The 21,726-nt window shown below is 30.7% G+C and overlaps 1 protein-coding gene and 1 long non-coding RNA gene across 5 annotated transcripts in view; one reads left to right on the top strand and one right to left on the bottom strand.

Moving 5' to 3' along the window:
• LOC142319260 (uncharacterized) overlaps nucleotides 1–21,726 on the top strand; it is a 64,877-nt gene that overhangs the window by 3,169 nt on the left and 39,982 nt on the right. For 3 of the 4 annotated variants that reach the window (XR_012755151.1, XR_012755148.1, XR_012755149.1), the window contains exons 2-3: nucleotides 2,012–2,238; nucleotides 8,117–8,216. This is a non-coding gene — a long non-coding RNA (uncharacterized LOC142319260). Of the gene's footprint in view, nucleotides 1–2,011; nucleotides 2,239–8,116; nucleotides 8,223–21,726 lie in introns of all 4 variants that reach the window. The other variant, XR_012755150.1, reaches the window with a different exon arrangement.
• LOC142319255 (pyridoxal phosphate phosphatase PHOSPHO2-like) lies at nucleotides 8,130–15,030 on the bottom strand. The gene is made up of 2 exons (XM_075356303.1): nucleotides 14,865–15,030; nucleotides 8,130–9,270 (listed from the first exon to the last, which is right to left on the bottom strand). Exons 1-2 carry the CDS (start codon nucleotides 14,904–14,906, stop codon nucleotides 8,554–8,556), a joined length of 759 nt encoding a protein of 252 aa, XP_075212418.1. The 5' UTR covers nucleotides 14,907–15,030; the 3' UTR covers nucleotides 8,130–8,553.

The following is a 21,726-nucleotide window of genomic DNA, read 5'->3' as shown; positions in this document are numbered from 1 at the left end:
CGTCATCTTGCTATCATCATTTAAAAAGGTAAGTAAAACTTATTTAAATTAATTAAATAATTCTGTTTTACTTTATATTCTGGTTCATAAAATTAAAATAATGTAATTGTTTTCTTTAATTATTTTTCCAGCTAATATTTAAATACAAAATGTATTTTTCTCACCCCTGACACGTTGGCCAAACTAACGTAAGTAGAAGAAAGATTTGACTACCTGTGTGTTGCGAATGTCTAGAAGCATAGATGAAGACATAGGTGTAGAAACAAAATGCGATCTGAGATGATGTTGCTGGAAGATCCGATTTTGAATAGCCATACGTCGAACGTTTATCTTCGCGTAAATGGTGAATGTAAACATGTTTATACACAGCACTCAAGACCAAAAAGTTAATTATGTGGAAAATCTCGAACTAGTTTAATACACTTCTGTTTAAATACACAATCTTGAAAGTGAACTGTTCATTAAATTCGCTTAATTATAGTTTCAAAACTTCGTTTAATATAATCGTTTAAATAATCACGTCGGGGTCACCAAAAAATGTTTGAGAATGAAGCAAGGTGAAATAGATATTCACGCAATAAGTTATAACTTGTGTTTATTGAAATTGTATAACATATATGCAGTATAAGAAACAGCATGTCGTCGTTTAAATTTACGTTTAAGTTAACGTTTAGAATACGTTTAGTAACAGCACTGGACTGTCCGAGTCGCCAACTGGAACGCGACTGATATAGACTGCCCTCACTCCCTCTTGAACAGTTAGCAGAGAGGTCGATCCGATAGAAACGCTTAACAACTATATTTAATAATTTTGCAATTACTATTATTTAATACATGTGTGTTCCCACAAAATATTTTAAATTGTATATTTTCTGAGTATAGTTATAGTTATGGGTGATTTTTACAGAGATCATAATTGCTTATACAGTTTATTTTATTTATAATGTATTTTCATTTGCATATTTTTTTATGTTATTGATGAAATCAGTATTATAATCATTTTCTTTTGTGTTAAACTTAAAAAATTTGTTTCTCTATTTAATCTGTGTTCACTTGCTTGTATCAATGTGACATCTCTTTCTGTCTGTTAGATAACAGTTAACATTTTTTAAGTAGTTCATGAGGGGAAGGTTACAAATTAGATGACTTTTAAAATATACAATACATATTAATGAATTTAATCTGTTAGTAATTATTTAAAACTTAATTTTTGGAATAACAAACTAAAACAGTTATAAATTGAATGCTTTTATAACTTCTAGAAGTTTTCAGCAGTGGCATTTACACTGCTATTCTTACCATAGTATTAACCTATGTTGTTACTTTTTTTTAATTAGACCTTTTTTTTTTAATGCGATGCGGGAGAAAAGTGTGTACATTATTAGAAGTGTGTTAAAATATTGTTCTTTGTGGATGTGTGTGTAGAATATCAAAGTTGTTCAGTGTTGGTGGATTTGTGATTTATATCTATGAGATGGTTACAAAGTATTGATTATTTTTCTACGAGGAGGGCTTTCAAAGTCATAGTATTTTGTTTAAAGCTGTTAGTGGTTATAACATTTTGATACATCACTTGCACTATATTGCATTTATTCAAATTCGTATTATTCAATCATTTCCTGGTGCTTTTTGAATGCAGTACCATCTCTGCTGATATGTGTGTGTGTGTGTGTGTGTGTGTGTGTGTGTGTGTGTGCCTGTTTGTGCACATGTACACATGCGTGAACTTGAATGTATATTTTTAGTCTATGAGATGTAAAATTAGTGTTTATCTAAAAATGTAATATAACAATTGCCTTATTTTTTTATTCTAATTCTTTGAATACAGAATGTAGATTAGTCACCCCAGCTGTTATGGCAAGACCTTGTATTGAGCCTTAACTTGTCTTAGAATCTGTTTATGTTATAAAATGTAAATAACAGTGTGATAAGTTTTATTTAATATATCTAATAAGTATTTAAATCCTCATAACATTTAAAAACATTTTTTAAATTATTTCTTTGTTTGCAGTCTGTGATGGAGGACAGTGGGCCAAAAAATAGAAAAATACTTGGACTGAATTGAAAGCAGTTGTTTGTGAACTTAGACAATTGTCATTCTTATCAGCTGTTGTACCAACTTTCATACAGTTTCGTACACTCAGTGATGGTCGCACACGTATATTTTTCCTTAGTACACCATCAAGTAGTTGTGAAACAACACTTCTTTATGCTGATGTATCTGGTGAAGATGCAAAGGTCCATATAATTTGTTATTTCATTAATTTTACTGTTTTTATGTTGTGGTATTCCAATCCCACTTATTGGAAACACAAAATGTTCAAAAATTTCAAACATGTAAGACGTTTCAGATAATTGGAATCCATTAGCCCTCAAACTAATATTAAAATATGCAGTGCTTGTCAGTTAGTGTCCCACCTTATTTATTTTTTAATATGGACACTGATAAAAAAAATGAAACTCTAAAACGTTTGAAAACTTATTATTTCTCCCAAGTGCTGTAAATAATTTGTATATTTAATGTTAATTAGATGAGGTTGGCTAGTGAATTAAGTATTAGGTTATGTTGATACCTAACTAATGATTCCATAAATTGAAGTTTGTACGTTGATTAAAGTAATTATATTTTTTCTTAAGTTTCCGTATTACCTTCTCTGGAATACTATACTAAACCTCATCCTTCTAATTATGAGGAAAATGTAAGTGTTAGTGATTGAGAGCTTTTCTCATTAAATACAATATTTACCAATTATAGATAAAAAAAATTATTTAAATTACCTGAAGATTGTTTTAAAAAACATTTGCATTCATTTTATTTTCAAAGTGGTCAATAGAGTTTTAGAAATCAAGAATAAAGGTAGTGGCAGATATATCTGAATAAAGTTGTAAAAATGAAAATAATAAAAAGATATGAAGTGTAAATTTGATAAGTTAAGATTTAGCTAATTAAATTGTAATTGATGGTTCTAACATTAAATTTATTATTTTACTGTGTTCATAATAAAATAAGTAGAAGCCCTTTTAGTCTGTAAATTATAATTAAAGAAATATAATATTACGTATTACCTGAGGCTATTTACAAAAGGAGAGCATCTGCTGAGTAGTTTTAATATAAGTGTCTCACTATTTTATGGTTATAAGATGAAAGAGCCATCTATAAATTTTATAAACAGGAAAGCCCTGAGGAGTGGCACCTTTTCAGTGAAAAGGTGCCACCAAGAATAGTTTAAAAGCAGTTCTGCTTCACAGTAGTAATAAATATCCTTTGGTACCATTCTGTTATGGAACTAATATGAAAGGAACACATGATATGAGAATTATTATTGAAAAAGTAAATTAAAAAAATATAATTGTAATGCTTGAGGAGATTTAAAAGTATTATCTCTTTTGTTATGCATACAGTTAGGTTATACAAAATGCTGTTTTATTAGTAAATTGAATAGCCAAACTAGGGATCAGTATTATGTAGTAAAACAGTGTAAGAAACATGAGAACTTAACGCCTGGTGAAAAAACATTATTCAAGAGCCTCTTATTTAACCAGAAAAGATATTTTTATTGCTCCTTCATGTCAAATTAATTAAAGAATTTGTAAAGCTATAAAGAAGGACAGTCAAGGATTCTTGTATATGTGGAAGAAATTTCCAAGAGCAAGTGAAGCAAAAATTAAATGAGAATTTTTTGTTGGCCTGCAAAGAAGGGAATTGATCAGAGATGAACTGTTTAACTCTTTGTTGACCAATGTAGAACCTTGGACCTCCTTTAAAAGAGAATTTTTTCAGTGTTTTTGTGAACATTTTCTGGCTGTTCATAAATTACAAAATTACTAGGATATTCTAGATAAACTGATAAATTCATACTCAGCAATGAGGTGTAATATATCACTAATAGTACCTTTCCTGTATTCATGTCAGGATTTCTTCTTACCAAACCTTGGGGCAGTAAGTGATGAACATGATGAATGTTTCTACCAAAATATTTCAGTTTTGGAAAACCGTTACAAATGGAATGTTAATATACTAGCTGATTACTGATTGACTTTAATTTGAGATGTACCTGAGGCTACCCACAAAAGGACAGCATCTGCTCACAAGTTTTAACGTAGGTGTATGACATCCCATAACATTAGCCATATTAAATTTTAAAGACCTTTAATATGCCATTTCTACTACACTGAGGGTGATAGAAAGATTCTATTTACACATCTGTAATGTATGAAAAAAATATGCAGAGAAATGTATCACACTTAGAGAAACATTAAAAAAGTTTCATTTTGTATATCAGTGTAATTAATGAATCTGTAAGATTCTTAGCTTCATAAAACAGCAAAAAAACTTATAAAAGCATACTTCATACATCCTTTTAGCAATCTCTGCTCGTACCTGTAATTAAAGTTAAAACTTTATTCTGAACTGCTTTCCAACTCTCTTCTTAAAGAAAAAGAAATAACACAAGCTTGTGATAGTTGTGTTTTTTAGTTTTTTGTAATTGATTCTTGTGTATTTTTTAAAGACTGAATCAGAAAACAACCTTCATTTTTTCTGTCACGTCAGGATTTTTTTGCAAATTGCAAATTTCAAAATTTGTAAAAAGGTTGAAAGATTGTGAAAATGTGATACAATAAAATAGATATAAAACTTTTTTTTATAATAAATTAATATAATATATTTACTTTTTTTGGCTTATATTATTATGCATTCTTATAGCTAAACAGTTGAGTGGTCTGAAGAGGAGGGCTGATTGTCATTGATCCCTTAATTTCTAATGAAAATTGCCACAAAATAAGCCTAATTTCTATTGTATTGCATTTTTAAATTAATTTATTTTTATTTATTTAATTAATTTTTTTTATGTACATCATGCCTTTGGAAACACCCCTCTTCTTCACCAATCCTGAATGACAAACTATGTAAAATACTTACAATTATATTCCATGTGTCAAAGTTTCTTTGGACAGTTCTTCTTTGCCCTTTTCCTTCTATGTTCTCTATAGGGTTCATCTCAGTGTAACAAAAAGCAATAGCCTGCCATCATTGCAGAAGTCCATTTCATTGATACCTCCTTTCCATTTCTTTCATTTCTGATGAAATCTCTCATCCATCTCATCACTAATGGCACCCAGATTTTCAGGAAAATAGTCCACGTATGAATTTGGGGGGTGAACCTTCAAGCTTATTGAACAGCCTAAATTTTTGTACTTCAGCAACATATTCTCAATGATTGATTTGAAGTTTGAATCCTTCTTATTGACCAGAAACTGGTTACTATGTCTTTAAAGGTTCCCCAGGTTTCTTTTCCAGCAACTTCCATCTGAAGTTTTCAAATGTCAGGAGCAATAAAGATACCCTCTTTTAGCTAGGTGGTTGATAAGACTGGAAATTTGTCACAGATGTATTTAAAACATTTACCTTCTTTTGGAAAGGTTTTGACAAATTGCTTCATCAAGCCTAACTTGATATGCAGAGGTGGAAGGAGAACTTTATTTGGATCTATGAGAGCCCTTTCAAAGCACATTTTTGGTTCCAGCTTCTAATGAAACTGTTTTTGGCCAATCTTTCCTTATCCAATAATTTTCTCTATCTTGCTATCCCATTTATATAAAAACAAGGAAACTTTGTGTATCCTCGTTACTATCCTAGGAGTATCAATATTATTTTGAGATTGCCATATGCAATCCACTTATGACTGTGGTATTTAATGTTATCAAGAACGAATTCCAAATTATCGTAATCCTCTTTTAAATGGACAGAATGTCCAATGAGTATTGGCGGATACGTATTCCCATTGTGAAGAACAACTTTGAGGCTTCTTTTGGGTAAATCTATGAACATTCTCCAATCGGTACTTTTGTACGCAATGTTAAATCGAGTCAAAAGTCCATGTACATCAGTGCAGAAGATTAATTCTCCTTCTTCCAGAAAATATGAAAGAAAATCCTTTTCTCTGTACCTGAACTAGAAAAATAAGGTGCCAGCTGCTAGCAGGTGCTTCTCTTTAAGTGTCAAACCAAGCAATTCTGAATTTTCTTTGGTCAGATGTAAGTCTCAAACCAAATCGTTTAGTTCAGACTATGAAAAAGCTCTGGTGCACAGCTATCTCTGGGTTTGTACTCCTTGATATTATCTTCATTTAAATCACTTGAGGAATTGTCTATTTCAGAAAACTTTTCTGGTGGAATTAGCACTGGTATGTTTAGACCATGAGAACCAGGCATAAAGCAGATGGCATATTTGGATAGATGATTATTTTTTTATTCTTCAAATTGAAACCTTGAACACCAGTCGAACAAAAGTAACAATCATTGGTGTGATTTCACGTGGTTCTCGCCACACCATTGGAACTTCAAATCTGAACACTTCTTGTTCACCCTTTGACCATCATCTAAGTCCTTCAATACATGTGTACCAAATGTATTGTAGTGTCCAAGTTTTATCTTGATCTTCTATTTTCACTCCAAAATATGTGAGGTACATGTGTCAAATCAAACTTGTTATATTTCTTTTTTGCCTTTCTATCATTAACTCTCCACAAATGAAATAGAAAGAATCTGCAGAATGTTTACAGCCACTTGAAGCCATTTTGAAAATGGAAAGTTTTACTTTACAGCCTGAAAATACATTTCCCATCGAAAAAAAGCGTTTCATCATGGAGGATGGGAAAAAAATTGATTATGCACACTGATGGTTGAAACAGCACAAATATTAGTTGCACTGTGCATGAGTGGTGTGGACAGTTGCTAATAAACTTGTTAAATCTTGTTAACCCTTGCCACAACCTGTCGACTCCGTGCATTCACTGAGCAATGGAGAGCCAACTTTCCCACCATCTCATCATCTTCAAACCAGATACCCCCCCCCAACACTCCTTTTCAGACTACTAAACTGTTTAGCTATAAGAATGCATAGATAAGAAGTAAAAAATGTGAATATATTATTAGTTAAACATTATATTACATTAATTTAAAAAAACATTTTATGTCTATTTTTCATTCTTTTTTAACATGTTTATCATTTTAACTTTTAATTAATATTTTTATTATTTGATGACATGTTTTTATATGTGGAATTTTTAACTTCTAACTTTAACTTTAATTTTAACTTTTAGTATTGATTTTAAATCTTAAAATTAAACGGAAAACAAAATAATTTTAATTTCATTTTTATTTGAATTGATTTTAAAGTTTATATCCAAATTTTTAATAATTTTTTATTTATAAAGATTTTATTCTGTTAGTGTTGTGTTTTTATAATATGTAATTTTATGTGAACAATTAAAAGATTGGATCAACTGATGTGAGAAGGAAAGTACTCTTTTATATATATATAATGATATAAGGTAAGTGTCATCCTACCCAATTTAATTTTATTCTGTACTTGGTGGATCAAGTTATTTATTTATACATATACATGTAGTTTTGACAGTTGGACAAAATTTTCTATAATTTCTTGCAAGATCCAAATACTTTGAACATGTAATTATAATTAATTTAGTTTTACATGTTTAATTAATCCTAGTTTTATCAGCATTTTTAAAAAATGGTTAATAAAGTCAAGCATTAAGACTTTGGACATGATTTTCCTTATATTTTAATGAGAAAGATGGTTTGTCATTTAGCACAGTATCCAGATACTAGGAAAATACTGCAAATATTGATTTAGAACTTACAAGAAGCAGGATCCCTAATTTTGTTTCTCTTCTATACATATGGATAATATTTCTACATTGCCTATTCCTGTTATACTGTTTCAATTCAAAAAATCTTTGAAGATTACATGTACATCAGTGTAGGTGATTTGTATTTTCAACCATGATCTAATAGTGAATTTGTCTGAGAACTCATTATTACTTTGAAGAAGTCACAGGATACATTGTATTTCACATGGGACATATGTAGGCATAATAAATAATAATGATGAAATGAATTTTATTAAAATGCTTCATAGTGAAAAAGTACAGTTTGATTTTATTTCAGATGAAGTCACTTTGACAAACCCTCATGAATTTATTATTTAATAAGAAATACAAAAATTCATTCTACATTTGTTAATTTTATAACTAGTTTGCAATATTGTTTTATTTATTGCAAAGTTCTAAAATAATGCATTTTTATTTTACAGATCAATATTAAGCACAAACATTTTGCTGCAGAAATTGATTCTGATACTTATTATATTACTTATTGAAATGCTACAGGTAGTAACAGCATCAAAAAATACGGTAAAGGTGACTTTATGGTATTTTTATGAAATATCTTTATTCAGTTTAATAAAAATAATTTAGCAGTTTACTGAAAATTTAAGATAACCAAAATGTTACTGATGAAAATAAATTCATGCTCTGTTAACTTATAAATAGAATGAGAAAATTAGCATGCATTTTAAGAAAACCAACCATTGTATTCTAAATTTACCTCTAATTAATACATAGGTTAGTAATCTACAAACATAAATTTTATAAATACTACACATTTTAAAAGCTCAGAGACCCTGGAATTTGATATGAATTGTCTGTTGCAATGATCTTATTTCAACTTCATGTGACAGAAATTGTTGATTTATAATTTATTGGTTTGCAAAATGTTAATTATATTACTTCCATTAGTCCATGGAAAAATTTTAGGCTTTATTCTTCTTGTAATATTTGATAGCATACTATGTAACAAAAAACCAACTCTTGGAAACAATAAATCATTTTCTTTTAGTGAAAGTGCAGCACACATATCATTTTTTCCATCTCCAATATAAATTATCTTATTGTAGCTTATACCTTGAAATCGTTGATATTTTAGAAAAAACTCCATTACAGATCGCTTACACAGATTACTTGGACTCAATCGGCACTTGCTCTGAAAATGATATCCTTTAACATGTAGCAATCCTGTTGAATCAAACCACGCTGGATTTGTAAAAATTCTATTTACCATATGTCTTAGTGATCTAAAACGAAGCCAACTCTCCACAAAAACTGAATATGAATTAGAAATTATAACAATGTCACAATTCTGATGGTGTAATATTCTAAGAACTTTATCCATTTCATCTATTGGTGGTTGATTTTCTATTAGTTGTAACATCTTTTGTTCTGTAACTTTTAATTCATGAACTTTCTTAAAGAACAGTTGTGTATGTGGTATAAAACTGAATGTTTTTAAAAACGATTCTTTAGTTTCAACAGGTAGTTTATCCTTTGGTAACATATCAGTTAATAATTGAATTATGTTTTTTTCCACTATTGTGTGATCAAAATCCATCACTACCAGAGTTTTTTGTACCTGTAAAAGACATCACACATTTATACATTTTTCATGTAAAAAATAAACTTGTATAAGTATAAAAAATATAATTAGTTTATTTGAAGAAAAATAAAATCTTCTATTCTATGCAAAGATTACAGACAAAGAATCAAATGTGTGTTAAGATTATGGCTTTTATCTGCCACATGAAGTTTGTATGTTGTGGTTAATTAATGCTTTCATATGTCTCTTCTATGTGTATAATGTGATTTGCAAAGATTGATTCTGTTTAGTGCCCATAAATATATGGGCTCTAAACAGGACACTGCGATACTGGACACAGACACTCACACACATGCAGAATGTTCCATGAAGAGATATTTGCATTTGATTTAGTATCACACTGATTCTATTGAAACTTTACAGATCTTTTAACAAAGGATGAAAGGATTTTTATCAGAATAGCTGGTACAATTAAAAGTAGATGATAATTAAAATTAGAATAATTAAAAACAGTTAATAATTATTCATGGTTATGACTAAATCATTCACTTGTGTTATTCAATTTGAACAGCTGTTTAACAATACATCATCTGTTTTTAATCATTTTTACCAGCTATTTTATAATGAATAAAAATATGGTTTATTTGGAATTAATGTTTTTATTTGAATGCTGCCATTTTGTTTCTATAAATTCTAGAAGGTTGAAATTTTCACAAATTTTTAGAAAATTGTGAAAATTTTTAGAAACTTTGTTAAAAGGTCTGTAAAGTTTCAGTAGAATTGGTGGGTGAATGGGTGAGTGATACTAAATCAAAAGCATATACCTCTTCATAGGACAAACAACAGGACCAGTATAATAGACCAGAGTAATGGATTTCTTCCAAGTAAGAAGAAAGCAAGAGAAAGTAATAATGAAAAGAAGAATCCAGAAGGGAAAGGGATTCTTTTCTCAGACTACCAGATGCGTTTAACAATCTGTTCTTTGTAATACAGATAATGGCACTGTATAGACTTTCATTTCATTTATGTTATTTAAAATTCACTATTAATGAGATATATTAATTTTCAGTTAAATTAAAACTTTAAAATTTAAAGATCTTTGGCTTCAGTCGGATTCATAGCGGCTCCTGCCTATTCAGTGGCTCCGTACAGTTTACATAGCTCCTTTTGGATGCACTCAGCTCCTGACAGTTCAGCAGCTCTGTACACAGTAGATAAGCTAGCTCCTCACTTCATTCAGGCAGTCCTATTCCAGTCTTTGAAGAGTCTACTACAAGTCTCTAAGGACTCATCAAGTCTTATTTCACTCATTACATTTATTAATACAATAAACTTACATAAATATTTACAAGTTATTAATGTTAAACATATAAATGACATTTACAATCACAATAAAATAGTTATAATTACAAGAACTCAAAGACTTAATTTAAAGGTCTCTATAACTAGAATTGCACCACATTTACTGAGAAATTTGATCCTTCACAAGGTGGTAGGCATGCCTTGCAAATTAAGTAAAGGAATCTTCTTGATTTACAAGGCAAATATGACATCATTCAATCGAAACTTGAATTAGATTTTGACAATGATGTTTTATCATTCGATCAGAACCAGTTTAAGAAAACTTGTGTACTACAGAATGCAAATTGCAACATTTAATAAATAGTACTAATCAAAAAATTAGTACAAATACATCATTTAAACAAACTCAATTACAACCTGTAAATATACCCATATTTAAAGGTAATGTCTTAGAATGGCAGGATTATTTTAATATATTTATTGATTTAATACAAAATAGAGATGATTTAACTAACATTTAAAAATTACACTGTCTACATTCTTCTTTAAAGAATGAAGCTCTTGCTATTATTAAAGATCTTCCAATAACAAATGAAAATTATCTTGTTGCTCTAGAATTATTAAAGGTGCTGTTTGACAAATATAAAATTGTTTTTCTCAATGCTGAACGCATTTTAAGATCAGATTCTGTAAATAAAGAATCTGTGGATACTTTGTCCAAATTTCCTTACTTAATACTTTAATGAAATTTTCTCAAATGTGAACTTGCTTAAAGCGATGCAACTTAATACATATGAATTTATGCTAGTCCAGTTTCTCACATCTAAATTGGATCATAATACCTCAAGATTGTGTTGATAATTGTAAAATGTTTTTGGCAAATAATAATTGTTGTTTTAATTGTTTATGAAAGGTTTATGAAATGAGAGGTTTCCCACCTTTACAGACTTCATTAAATTTGTAATTCTCGATGACAACTTATAACTTTAACTCCCTCAGCTGGGAGTCAATTTTACCGACGCTGGGCGAGTGGGGCATAGACGGGTACATAAGAAGAATGGTCCAAAGGTATTTAGATGAAAGGAACTTCCTTTATAAACTTGGAAGTTTGGAGCTGTGGTTTCGTCCAACATGCGGGCTACCTCAGAGGTCAGTCCTGGGTGCTGTGGAACATTGTGTATAATAGGGTTCTGAAGCTGCGTTATCCGGACGACGTGATCCCAGTTGCTTATGCAGACGACCTCGCCCTCGTTGTGGTAGCAAGGACGGAAAAAGCAGTTGCTGAGGCGGCTAGTACTGCAATAGCTACTGTTGAAGAGTAGATGCGAGACAGAGGTCTGCGGTTAGCACAGGAAAAGACGACATATATCAGTATGATGGGGCGACGAATGCTGGAACCCATAACAATACGCATAGAGGGTGAGGCGGTCCAACCACGGGACACTACCAAGTACTTGGATGTCTGGTTGGACCGCAGTAGGAAATTCTCGCCCCACGTTCGTGAGACGGGAGATAAAGCTGGACTGTTGGCGAAGAAGCTCACTAGACTACTCGCTAACGTTGGAGGACTCCCGGGATCTAAAATAAGATTATTTGTCCATGTAGTGAACTTGCTGTTATTGAATGGGGTTCCTGTGTGTGACAGAGCCTTAGAAGTGGAGCGCAACAGACGAATACTCGAGGGGGGTGAGGATGCGTATTGCTCTCAAGACCATTTCGGTAATAACAGTAGGCCTAACGGAGGCGATAATAGTTGTGGCAGGAATTCCGCCTCTGCAGCAACTAGCCAAACAATGTATTCTAAGATATAACGGCGAACCAAGAGAGGAAGCACAGGCTGTTTTAATGCGCGATTGACAATGCAGAGGAGATGTGTCCACCAACGACAGGTGGATACATCGGCTGATACTCCGGAACTAGGTGTGGGTTGAAAGGAGGTTTGGTGAGACCAACTTCTGCCTCACACAATTCTTGACAAGGCATGGCGTCTTTAGGAGCTACCTGTGTGGCCGGTGAAGGACGGAGCATCCCAATTGCCTTTATTGTCACGATCCTGATACATCGGAGCACGTGGTATTCTAGTGCTCAAAGGCGAGGGTGTGTCGCGAACACGGGGGTGATCGACGTAGAGTCCATAGTAGAGATCATGTTAGCAAGTGCGGAGAATTTTCACACGATAGCAACGTTCTTGTCGGGGATACTGAAACAAAAAGAGAGTCTTGGCTGGAGTCGTTATCTGTCTGTGGGAACGTGTTTCACGGATGGATCGCGGCGATGAAGGTCCGGGGATTATCGAGCTCATGAGGTATTAAGACCGAGACCCGGCAGGGGTTCCTCTCGGGGTTACGCCTGTTAGAGGCAGGCACAAAAGACCAAGACCTGGTTGCGGAGGTGGGGTGGCTGGGAACGGCTTAGCCGGGTCTGGCTACCCGCTCTCTTGATTAGAGCCGAAGGCACTTCTCGGAGCTATGTGATGCTTTAATGCGTATCCAGCTTCGGGAAGCAGGAGAATTAAAAAAATATAGTTTTGGCAATTTGATTTTGATTTAGTTTGGATTTGATGACAGGATTTTTTTTACGATTAGTTTTAACTGTTCCAGTGACGTAAATCCTTCCTTTTCAAAAGTTGTTGGACAAGGTTACGCTGTTGTAATAATTATACAAGAGAATAACACCAATTCAATTTTACTCGTATTAATTTAAGGACAGCTTTATTAAAGTGACCTTGTCCACCAACAAGGTGGACAAGAAGGTGCATCAGAAGGTATACAGTTTTATGACGTTTTTATATCGTTTTCCTTTTATGAATCTGATTCCCAACAACATTATGGATTTTTCTATATATAACCGTCACCTCGATACGTAACTATTGTCCATTTTTTTGTGAAGTGCGTCAAATAGCGGTCGAGTTTTTGTTAGTATGTCAGCTTATATCGATAAAATTGAAGCTTTGATGTATGTTTAAAAATGTTCTCTCATCTCATTCAAAATCAAAATATTGGAACGTTAAATAATATGTCTGTACTGCAGTTATCAAGTTATTAAAAAGAGGGATTGCACTCGTAAGAAAGAGGAGCCCTGACCAATTCAGAAATTCTTCCAACGTAATCGGTATCCATTTTCTAATTATAGTGATACATTGATCTTTGATATATTTCCTAAATACTTTTCGTGAATAGCCAGGTCGATCATTCTTTGAACTGAAAACAGCATTAAAATATAATTCCGCTCGTCCCTGCTGAAAAAATAGCATTTTAATATCTCACAGTCCGTGTGTAATTATTTTTAATAAATGATTGTCAGTCTACGGTCTGCGTCAAAAGTAAACGGACCTTTTCAGTCAATTTTGTCTCCACTGAAGGTTAACTTTTAGACCGAATTCCAAAATTTAGTGAACTAAATAAAAAAAATTACAGTCAGTTTTCAATACTACAATCAGTTTTTTTCTCTGAAAAATGGCATGTTATTTTTACACTTCATTAGTCATAAAAAACAGAAATCACACTTTGAGTAATAATAATACAATATTCAAGCATATTTTTAAAAAATATGTAATTCTTATCTATTTTATTAAAAATGAAATCCCAATAATTATAAACGATTATTAAAAATTCATTTTTGATAAAATTATTTTAAAACACAATAGGAGAAACTTCGAAGAATAATTAAAAAAATCTTCCCCTACGAATTAGTCAAGAACGTCCTTTGCATTCGGTGGGAAAAGTCTTTTTAATTGACTAAATAGCACAAAAACACACACCCGAACTGTTAGTCTCGATAAGTTAAATAAGAAATTAACACCAGTTAAATAAGAGAAATTTAACAGGATGCCGATCCTGAGTTTAGCATATTAAATTAATTTTGGACACTAGCAAATATGATTTAATTAATTACAATATCTGTAAAAATAATATTTTTATGAACAGCTTTACAGATTTTAGGGTTTTTTCTGTCACCATTTTATGAAACATTCATCAATAAATTTCTTGAATTAGTAGTTGTATTATTATTTTAAAAATAATAGTTATTTTATTATAAATCTTATCGCTTTTATTTTTAAGGTATTTTTTGTAAGGAATATTATTAACGTTGCTTGTCTTGATAAAATATATTTAAAAAAAATAAAAACAAAAGAATCCTCTACCAGTGGTAATGGTAATGTCTCTGTCTTTCATCTAGAAAATTTTGGCTTTAAATCCCAGTCAAGCTTGTTATTTATTTGATACTACAAATTTCATACCTCATAATATTTTGCACATACATAAACTATCAGGTTTCCCATAGAAAATAAAAGAAATTAAAAATAAAATCATATAAAAATTACTTACAGTAGATTGTATTAAAATTAACCATAGAATAAACTTAAACATGTTTTATAAAAATATAGATTCAGTGCTAATGTAGATTTTAAAAAATCCTGAAACTTCTTTGTTAACTTTTCATATAAAATACGAAGTAATACTATTATAAATGTATAAAGATAATTATGATGTTTTGCAGGTAAATTAACATTTTAATATCTCACATTCCGTGTTTAGTTATCATTAAATAAATAACTGTATAGGCAGTAGTATTTATCATATGAAATATCTGGATTAGTTTAACAAATCAGTTTTGATTAGAGTTGTTCAAAAGCCACTGTCTGATATTAACCATAATAAAAAAGCTGGGAAAGTATCATATGACTTTCTCTGCTACGCCGAACAAAAAATCACTTTTTGTTCGGGAATTTTATTGTGAAACAATAAAAAAATAGTAAAATAGAAAATTCTACAATTTGTAAAAAATTCTACGAAATGGTAAAACAAAATAACCTTAAAAAGTCATTACATGTACTTGCACATTTTTGACGTATTAAAATGACTTTTAATAACGCTAATATTCACTAAAATTAGTTTTATAAGTTTTTAGATCGAAAAAACTAAAAAAAATTTTCCGCCTTTTTTTAACAAAATAAGTTTTAAGCATGAAAATTTCAAAATTTCTAATAAAAAAATTACTGACTCTAAGGGATTCCTTACTGTGAGGAAAAATTTTATTTATAAAGAAGTGATATCTAACAAAAAATTGATTTAAAAGAGAATTAATTTAGAAGAATTTAAAAATGTTGAAAAATATAGTATAACTTTTATGAAAGTAATGAAAAAAATTCCTTCCCATTTAATAAAGGCCCCTTCAATAAAGGCCAAAAATAAGAAAAAGAACATTTTCAAAAACGTTTTCTCCATTTTAAGTTCTGGGTTTATAATCTAACAAAAAAATTGTAGACATTTCTTGATAGCTCTGTATATGAAGTATTAACTTTCAAAAAGTTTTTGAAAAATATTTTAACTGAAGGGAGATAGAGCGAAAGAACAAAAAATATATACTTCAATTTTAAGTGGCGGAGGTTGATTTTTTGGAAAAAAATTTCATTGTGTTTATATATATATATGGATTGTAGATAACAGATTTGCTTTAATAAAGTTTTCTTTGAAATGCCTCTGAAGAAAATCGAAATTGTTTTTTTCACGATATCCCTCATTCTCCTTAACGAATTTTGAAAAAAGTAATATTATCAATGTCCCGTGTATAAAAAATATTTCAAAGAAGATCAGTTTGGTCAAAACTAAGATATAAGACCAAAAGTACTATCCATATGCACATATGTTTTATGAAACATATGTTTTTTTTTAGTCAAGATGAACTAGTTGGATCCTAACACGTAAAGATTTGCAAAAAAACCAATACTCCATTTTTTATATGATCATCATACTTTCCCTTTTAGGTATATTATGGCGAATAATTCTAGTTTTATTCTATTCTAGTATATATCTATTCTAATATTATACGGCGAGTATTGCTGTATTAGCAATGTTCGCCGGGAAAGTAAATATTTCTGGTGGTACTCAACTTATATGGACTTGTGAATAGTACAAAATATTAGCCAAAAAATTTATTTGAAAATTTTTAAATGCCATTATGTTATAGGTAATTTTTCATTAAACTTATTTAGACCATTAGTTTTAAAGAAAACACCTTTCACTAAAAGAGGGAGTACCATTAATTTTTCCACGTACAAGGTGTTAATTACTAGACACTATTACTGTAATAACCATTAAAATTACTTTTCTGGTTTTCACTTTTATGTGGATCTGGATTTGTTAAGGTAGGACTGTAATTCAGTGGGGAACAGAGAGACTATCTCTTGTGAGGTCATTATAGATTCATCTTGCGGGTGAGTCCCGCGCTCTTTCCCCCTCCACTGTGTAGGGTTTCTCCTCATCTCTCTACACTACAGTAATAACGTAAGAATAAATTATTCCTATATCATTAAAGATTGGTGCGCAGAAGAATTTGCTACCTCACATCTGAAACATTTTTTTTTACATAAATTATTTCCCTAATTTTCCCACGTGTTCAAAAATATGGCGATGTTAAGAATAAATTTAAATGTGGACTTTAAAATTGAAAAATTCTTAAAGTAAATTACACATCACCTGAATTAAATTATAAGTCTTTATCACCTGATAAATCTATCGTATTTTAGACACTGTCATCTTTTAAGTTCTCTTCAACGTGTTGTAAGTGGTCGTCTCGCAATCCTATTTTATGAATGGCATCTCCAATAACGTTTTTACGTCATTTATTTGAAATTTACTCTTTTTAACTGTTACCTCACCTTTTTCTGCGCCAAAATTAGCTCGATTGGGTTATACTGGGAGTGATGTAGCGGTAGTCGAACGATTTCATTCCCCATTTCTGTTGCAATGTAATCAAGATCATACCGTCTGTAATTTCTATGTTCATTAACAACAGACAGTAATTCGGGAATGGTGTGGTATTTTCTTATCTTCTAACCGTGAAACAATTTCTGTCTTTTTTATATTCCCTTACTTGCGCTTTATCTTTCATCGCAGAATGACAGTTGGCGTTATCCATCACGCTTACAATGCCATCTTCCAAAGATCGTAACAAATTTACGAATCATTCTCGGAATACATCACCGTTCATTTCTTGGTGGAAGTCCTCTGATGCTTCGACTGGAAAATGAGAGCACAGCGTTTCATAAAACCAAGTTCATAGCAACCAGCGTGGCGCATAATTAAACGGGATCTTTTCCCAACCAGAATCTTAAGTTCCCCACTGCTTGTTGAATTCTGCCAGATGTATTTCTTCATTGAGAGCTTTTCAACGGTATATCATAAGTGTACTTATTTTCATTGGTTCCAGAGTTATAGCCAAATAAAATTTTAATTTATGAAATATATGGATCTTGAAAGGGGAAGGCACATCGGTTAAAATCCGACTTTATCTCCTTTTTTAACTTTTTTTTAAATCAAATATATTTTTTAATAATTATTAACCTTGATTGTAAAAAAAATTACAATAAATAATAATTCAATAACAAATAAAATTTCATGTACTTTTCATTTAAAAAAAAAAAAAAAAAAAAATATGTGTATATGCAATTTAATAGGCGTACAAGGAAGTCATGGTGTCAACATCAGATTTTTTTGTCTAATTTCGTGCATTTTCCTTAAACATTTTCCGAGCAAGAACAATGTCAGACTTCTCCATCAAATGTCTTCTATCTTCATTACACTTACGAAAGCGGAACCCTGTCTTACAATTTTCCACGTGGAATACGCACTCGCGGTAGAATTTATTTATTTTTTCAAAATGTCTCCAATTTTACTGCACGTCGGATATTCTTCTCTATCGTAAAATTCTAGAATGGAACGACGAACTATATATTTATTAAAATCATCCAGATCGGTTACCCAATTTTTATGAGTTTTTTCCGTGGTGATTCTAAAGAATTTTCGCATAATTCGCCTTGAATTGATACATTTTCATTACCTTCATGACAAACATTTTGTACAGTACGTACTGATACAGTACACATGGTTGCGGTCACTTGCTGCGTTAATAGTAAGGCTTTAAAACCTCTTTAATAGTAGCTTTAGGTTTGCTATGCACAAGTTCTTTTAAATAATTATACATCCCATTAATCATCTTTTTAGATTGTTTCCGAGGATGAGGATTATTTGCTGCCATTTTAACCTACACGCTTATACAATTAAAATAACATAACTCTCACAATTAAAGACCAGCTAAAGAAACTAAGTCCGATTGATATAAAACCGTAATCTGAACCGGTCGAAATTGTATTATAGAACAAAAATTGAGTATGCGGTGACAAACATGATGTAACAACGTCTTGAAATAGTAAACACAGACTATTTGAAACAACAATTAAACTGAATAATATAAATGATAATTATTCCAGTTTTTTATTTAACAAAAAATTTGTCTTTGTACGTGACTGTTACTCAATAACAATACAAAAATGAATGAAGTAGTTTGATCGCAAAAAATATGTGAAAAAATTACAATTTTTAGAATGAAATATTTTTATGGTGTACGTAAAATACCTTAAGCGGGGTTAATGAAAAATTTAATTTTAATTTTTTTGATTTAGTTACCTACTGAAAATACCGTATTTGTGTGCAGATTTAATAAATTTCTAATGCGTAGTTAATGATGGATTGGTTTTGGGTTTACAGTAAAAAATGTTAAAACTAATTGTCAATATAATTCTTATTGACATCCAAGAACTTTTTTAATCTGGAGATGCACTTGTTGAGCCTGTCCTTGAAGAACTCTACAACCTGTTCTTTGAACTAACAGTGACAGTTTATTGGACATCATCATCAGTCTGCAAACATTTTCTGCTCAAAAATTCTTTTAAATTTCAGGAAACCATAAAAGTCAGATAATGCCACATCTAGACTGAGGAGGATAGTCTAATACTTCTCACTGAAACTTTTACAACTTTTTTGAACAACATGAAAGCAGATATTACCAAGGAGCTGACACATACCTTCGTTAGTAATCTGTGGTGATTGGTTTTATATAGAGCGCCATAACCCTTTGAGTGTTTTGTAATACCATCTCCGTGGTTTCTCTTGGTATGGCTTTTCCTTGACCCAGGTAATTAATCAAAAGACTGCCTTTCTGATCTCAAAAACTGTTGGTTGACTGTCATGGTTGAAGGCATCTGAAATTTTTAGTTTGGTCGGAGAATATGAATTGCACCATTCAAGAGACTGTGGTTATAGGTGTGTGATGATTCCATTTCCCATTACTATGAAATCAACCAAAAATTCATCCCTTCTGAATTTTATGATTAAAAAAATATGCCTAAGAAGCAGCTCTTTTGTTTGTATCTTTGTGTCAGCATTCTTGGGATCCATCTCACACTAGTCTTGTATTGAAAATATTCACTGATAATTTAATAAAAAACAGAATGACAAATGTCTATCTGGTAAGGCCACATGAAAACAATCAATTGTTAATATTCTGTTTTATCCGGCTGACTGTGAATCTTCTATTTTATCTAATGTGTGCATGATTAATAATTTTCAATTCTTCATTGATGATAGATGAGCATCCAGATCTTGATTTAACGTGTACATTTCTACTGCCTTCACTGAATAACACATTTGCCTTGTTCATTACTTCTATTTTTCAATTTACTGTCAATGGATTTCTGCTGGGTAAAAATTCCTTTAGAATTTAAAAAATGAGTCTGATCACACCTTGCCCATCAGCAAGATTGATGATCAGCATGATGTTATACATGATGCTAGAAAATAATGTACTTAAGCGTTTGGAGCTAGCACCACAGGTAATTTAAGACATGTTCTGAGCTAGGTTGTTTTCTAAAGTGTGAGCTTGGGTTGTTAATATTTGCAAACGATTCTTCCTTTAAAAGTTAAAAATGATCCTCAAAAATATTATAAACTAAACATATAATATAAAAAGTAGTGTTCTCTACATAACTAATAAAAAAAATCTTAAAGTTCAAAATAATAATGTAATGAATGGTATTGTGTAATATTAAAGGCATGAATGTGATACTATTATTATTTCATTAAATGATACTACTTATAATATTGAAATAATACTTAAATGATACTATTTTAATAAACAAACAGTTCAAAGAGTCTAGTAAAACTAATACACATACACTACATATATGTATGACAGAATTCATTTAACAAAAAAAAAAATTGAGTGAAATCATGAGATAACATTCTGCGAGTACTCTACTTTCTGAAACATACTTTCAAAATGTGGGAGAAATAATAATTAAATCAAATACATAAAAATTACAAAATAGAATTATGTAGATATGGATGTAATAATGTTTAATTATTATAGTAAATGAATATTATTTATAAGTAATTAACAATTAAATATTTAATAAATTAATAGTAAATAATTAATTTAGTAAATGAAAATCCTTTCTGGACTTTCATTTACTTCAATTTCAAATGGTCAGAAGTGACTTAAATATCTTCTGTTTTCTGCAAAAGAAGAGGCATATCAACAGCTTGCTATAGTTGAATAGATAAACACAAAACTTTCAGTGCTTTACTTCAATCTGGACAATTTTGTAAGAACTGAATATTTTTAGTTTCAGTACCTTAATAAATTGGTGGTCGTCTGAAGAAAAAAATTGATAACTTTCTGAAGAATTTGCTGCTTTCAATATAAATTAACAAACAATTTTTGTAATGTTGTTGTAAAAGTAAAACACAAAAGTTTTCATGTGTATTTTTGGAGTTAAACCCAAGATAATCAAGTAGTCATGTGCTGAATCCCAAGTTTCTAACTATCTATCTATGTATTTGGAAACTATGAGCACATAGCAAACAATATAGTAATATTGTTTCTTCATATGATTTTAAGAAAGGTGATCGACTATCTTCCTGAGTTATAATACTTGGCTTGCTCGTGTTTACTTTTATGATAAATAAAATCACGATAGATTGTAAAACTAAGTTTATATATGTCAGACAATTTTAATGTTAATTAATTTATCATTTAGTGTTTGTCTGCTGACAATTATAATACTTGTTGAGAATAGGCCTATGTTTTTATAACATTTAAAATATATACTGTCTCATTTTTTTATGGCAAAATACTTAATCATTTATAAAGTATAAACAGCAGAATTAGAATGTATTTAAAAGTAATCCATAATACCATCCAGCCTAACATGAAATTATATGTTGTATTTACAAGAAAGCAGTTGCTTCTGCGCATGATAACTAAATTGAGTGTTTTCAATTTGAATAACAAGCATCGTAATAGCCAGTGTAGTTCAGGTTTCAAGATTCATTGTGGCACCTACACTTG

The sequence above is a fragment of the Lycorma delicatula genome, chromosome 2 (genome assembly GCF_047948215.1).
Source record: "Lycorma delicatula isolate Av1 chromosome 2, ASM4794821v1, whole genome shotgun sequence".
Lineage (NCBI taxonomy): Eukaryota > Metazoa > Arthropoda > Insecta > Hemiptera > Fulgoridae > Lycorma > Lycorma delicatula.
Note: the sequence above shows the minus strand (reverse complement) of the source record. Positions and strands in the feature narration are given on the sequence as shown.